Source organism: Sinocyclocheilus grahami, unplaced genomic scaffold (genome assembly GCF_001515645.1).
Source record: "Sinocyclocheilus grahami isolate Dianchi unplaced genomic scaffold, SAMN03320097.WGS_v1.1 scaffold890.1, whole genome shotgun sequence".
Taxonomy (NCBI): Eukaryota; Metazoa; Chordata; class Actinopteri; order Cypriniformes; family Cyprinidae; genus Sinocyclocheilus; species Sinocyclocheilus grahami.
The window spans coordinates 51,192-55,779 of record NW_015506069.1 but is presented as its reverse complement, the minus strand read 5'-3'; the positions used below and the strand labels follow the sequence as shown (position 1 = coordinate 55,779).

The window sequence follows — 4,588 nt, the reverse complement described above, 5'->3', positions numbered from 1 at the left end:
TCAAAACAGGGACTTGCTGCCACCTACTGGTGGTTTTATTGTCATTATTATTTATCCCTGACAGGCCTAAACCAGGCAATATTTCAGCACAAAAACACATTTAGCAAAATAATCCTAAATTTTTAGGTCCAAGAAGGGAAAAAAGCTTATAAATAATAGTTCATTTAATAAGGCAAATTTTTTATTAAATAAAAACCTTTTTAAAAATTAGACAAATTTTTTAATCATTACATATAATTAGAAAGGACATTGATCACACCATCCCCCTTGAATTTTTTTTACAATTCGACCACTGATTATATTCCTTATTATATAGAGTAGTTTAATAGTATAATTAAACTGTATAGTATCATTGTCCCAAGCACTTAACACGTAGACTAAATATAAGCTAGATATGCTGTAGCTTAACATATTTCATTGCTGTTTTATCTGGATCAAAATATGAATATGACTCAAAACAGCCTGTTTGGTATGTCGGGTAGGCCCATATTTTTGTGTTAAAAATTAGTTCTCTGCTCTGACTGGCAAAACAAAAATAGTAATATAGTGGATCACCAGTTGAAGAAAAATGAACACCCTAAGCCTGGGCTTAGTTCATGGATTTTGCTCATGGCTCCTCCGAGAGATTCCTCATTCCTCGTTTACCTCCTCGCAGTGCAATAAGAGAATTGAGATGTCCTTAATGATGGCTAACTTTCATCAATATCAAGGTCTCAGGCTGGAGGATGGAGGACCAAGGAAATGAGGAAGCATCAAATTGAGTGTTAAGAAACACCCATGCAAATTGTGCAGTGCTGTGGATCCTCAGGACCAGGATTAAGAACAACTGTTTCAGACTAAACCCTTCTAATTGATTTATAGCCCTCAAAATCACACTTGATATCCTACTCAACTTAATAGAGTAAAGCTGGTTGTGCGGTAGCTTTACATTTTTCAGTGCAGTTCTCAATTCAGCTGACCTGTGTGTCTCTTGAAAATCCTTTTTCCCAGAACACATCATGTCATCAGATTCAGAAGATGAGCTCAGTGCAGAATACAGGAGGAAGTTAAGATTGAAACAACGCTTAGGTATGGATTTTTACATATTATAAACTGTAATTAAAAAATTATTCCTCTTCCATTATTTTTCCTGCTCTTTCTTTCTCTCAGCCCATTCTGAGAAATCCCCTTAATGTTTATCAATGGGAAAATCGTCAGTAATGACTAGAAATCAAACACTTTATTATTTTGTGGTGTAAATAACTTTTAGAAGTTAAGCAAATAATTTCTCAGTTCACTGTTATGAAGCTTTTATTTAAACATTTTCAGTTATTTATCATATATAAAGTTAGCATTCATCGTTTGATTTTAGTGCTCATGTTGCATTCAGTGATAACTCTGGAATGTAGTCACCACTGATAAGCTACTACTATATATATTGTAGAAACGTAATTTTCTGCAAAGCTGCTTTGCAACTATTTGTATCATGTAAAGCGCTATACAAATAAACTTGAATTGAATATTTACCTTACACAACTAAGACAATACATATAAATCTGCATGTTAATTTAATAAATACCTAAATATGATAATCTTCCATAGAATAAAGCATGTGCTTCTGTTTCAGAAAGCTGTTTGTTTTTCTACATTTCCCAGAATAGACATGTTATATCATCATAGAGTAAATGATGACAGAATTTTCCCTTTAAGGTCATTTCAAACTTGCTCCTAATGCATTATTACATTGTATTCATACTGCTTTATACTTAATCTCTAGTTTATCTGACATGAACTTTAATTATTTTCAAGTATGGCCACACAGAAGGAGGACATCTGAAGACCCTTCTGATGTAAGTGAAAAGGGATTTTCTGTGGTGTGTTTGGTGTAATGATGAGACAACGATATACATGATGCGTCTTAATTTTTAACCATTGTGTATCTATGTCTTTTGAAATGGCAAATGTCACAAATGTGGGCATATCAATACTGGAACTTTATTTGGACATGATACTGATGGGTGAAAGTGATATAATTTAACAAATCACTATACATCTTGCTTTTAAATCTTTTAATCAACAGAAATTAATTTGTCTTCTGTGAAAAAGGACATAGTAGCAACTAGTTCTACATGTAGTAGCCTGTATTTCCACAATTGGCATTTCGTATAGTTGTCTAACAGTCTCTTACAACTGCTTGGAGACATTTTTGTCCATTCTTCCATACCGAACGTTTTTAACAGTGTGATATTGAAGGGGTTTCATGTATGACCCACTCCAAGTCCCCATAGCATTTCAGTTGGATTGAGCTCCTGAATATACTTTTAGGCACTTAAATTATTAAATGATTGAATTATAATGCCTTCTACCTGTTAATATCAGTGAAATGCCAATCCTCGCCTATGTTCTAATATATTGGGAAAACACTCATTGATGACCATTAATTATGTAACTGTCAACAATGGAAGAGAGATCATAACACTGTCAGCTGATCTGCTTTCATTAAATCTGCTTTTATATTTTTTAATGCTAAAAACAGATCTGCACAAAGATTTTAGAATAATAATTGAATGGCAAAAACATACCAGTAATATTGGAAGAGAATTGGCCAAGTGTGTATTCAAGTAGTGGTATAATTTGAAATGTATGAGTTTATGCAGTGACACTGAACTCCTATTAAACAGATAAGCCTGGTGATGTACATACAACATTTTGACTTATTACAGGAATCTAACCAAAACACAATGTGATATAGTTTATATTTATAAACTTTTAAACTATTCAAATATTTCAGTATATAAGCTATAAATAGAAAATATCATTTCTTAATTTTTAACATCAACATTTGAATGATTTATAGTATTTTTGAAAAGCAGTAAGTATAATGCAATGTTATATTTTTAGTTGATTCAATATAGTACATTTTTACATTTTCCTGTAGGATCTCAGAATGTCAGGATCTTTGTTTAGATTATCAGAAGACCTACGATTTAAAGGGACTCCACACAGCCAGTTTGGGGTGACAAGTAGGCCCATATTTTGACACTGCTTTGGAAAAAATAAACTGCTCCTAAAAGAATATTAGATTGTCTTCATACTGCTTTATACTTCATCCTCAGTCCATCTGGCTGCCTCTAATTCTTTTCAAGCACTGAAAGCAAGAATGAGGAAATCACTTGCACGTTATTGAGAACATTGTTTTACAGAATCTCACCAAAACACAAAATAATATAATTTAATGTTTTTTGTTTATTTTTAATATTAATATTTTAAGGATTTAAAATATATTTTTTAAACCAGTAGGTTTAATGCAATAGTAAGTTGCTTTCTGTTGAGTGCAATACACTCTTACGTTTTGTTAATTAATTATCTGGCTTTCCTTTAGGATCTAAAATAATTGTACATCAGTATAAGCAGTCAATCCTACAGAAGTATGAGAGTGAGTGGAGCTCACTGTCTGGTGAACGAGAGTCATTGTCTGCCCTGTATAATGAACCAGTGATCATTTGGGAAAAGGAAAATGGCAGATTTAAGAACATCAGTGTGGACAAATTGTTGATGTCATATGGTACAATGACATCAAATGTCATTCTCCAAGGCGACTCTGGCAGTGGCAAATCCATCATAGCACAGAAGATCATGTTGAACTGGGCATCTGAAGCTTCTAAAAATGTGTATGTAGTTTTCAATCTGAGATGTGAGGAGCTGATGTGTGTTTCTGAGGAGATTAATTTAACTGAGCTCTTGAGCTACAGCTGTAGTTTAACATCAGATCAGATCTCGCAGATGTTACAGCAGTCACCAGAGAAGATGCTTTTCATCATTGATGGATTTGATGAACTGAGACTCACGCAGGACATTTATGACATGTCAGAAGCATACACTCATCCGCTTCAAAAAGCCCCACTTGAGGTCATTCTATGTTCCCTGTTGAGGAGATACCTCATCCCTAAATCCAAACTGCTGGTCACCACCAGAACTAAGAACACAGTGAACAAGCTGCTGAAAGGACACAATTGTTTCACTGAAATGATGGGTTTCTCTGAGAAGAAGGTGGAGACATACTTCCAGAAGTTCTTCAGCAAAGAGTATGACTGTGTGAGAGCAAATGAAACCCTCCTCACTGCCTGTTCCATTCCTGTTATCCGCTGGATAATCAGTGAGATGTTCAAGGTTGGTGCAAATGTAACAAGTGAACTGCAAACCACCACCTCCATCTACGCTGACTTTGTTTCCACTCTAGTGGAGCATCATTGCAAGGGTTTGAGTCAGTCTGTGCCGAACCTGCTGAGGAGTCTGGGTCAGCTGGCAGACAGAGGGATGCTGGAACAACAAGTGCTGTTTGATGAGAAAACTGTAAAGGAATCCGTTTCAGAACCTGCTGGCAGTCCGTTCCTGTGCAACTTCCTCTCTAAGAGAAGAATCCATCAGGAGACCATGTTTAGTTTCATGTATCATAGCTTTCAGGAGTTCTTCACTGCTCTGTACTATGTTCTTCTGGATGAAGAAGAGTCTCAGAGGAAAGTGAGGGAGCTGCTTCACACTGTAGAGAGAGGATGGGCTGTGTCCTTTTGGCCTCATAGAGATTTTTCAACAGCGGATGTAGAAGTAA

The 4,588-nt window shown here is 35.2% G+C and overlaps 1 protein-coding gene across 1 annotated transcript in view; it reads left to right on the top strand.

The window, feature by feature from the left end:
* Positions 1 to 4,588, top strand: part of LOC107563817 (uncharacterized) — a 20,695-nt gene that overhangs the window by 9,419 nt on the left and 6,688 nt on the right. Inside the window, exons 4-7 of the mRNA XM_016248785.1 lie at positions 991 to 1,068; positions 1,789 to 1,829; positions 2,918 to 3,002; positions 3,362 to 4,584. Coding sequence (XP_016104271.1) covers positions 991 to 1,068; positions 1,789 to 1,829; positions 2,918 to 3,002; positions 3,362 to 4,584 — 1,427 coding nt within the window. The remainder of the gene's footprint in view (positions 1 to 990; positions 1,069 to 1,788; positions 1,830 to 2,917; positions 3,003 to 3,361; positions 4,585 to 4,588) is intronic.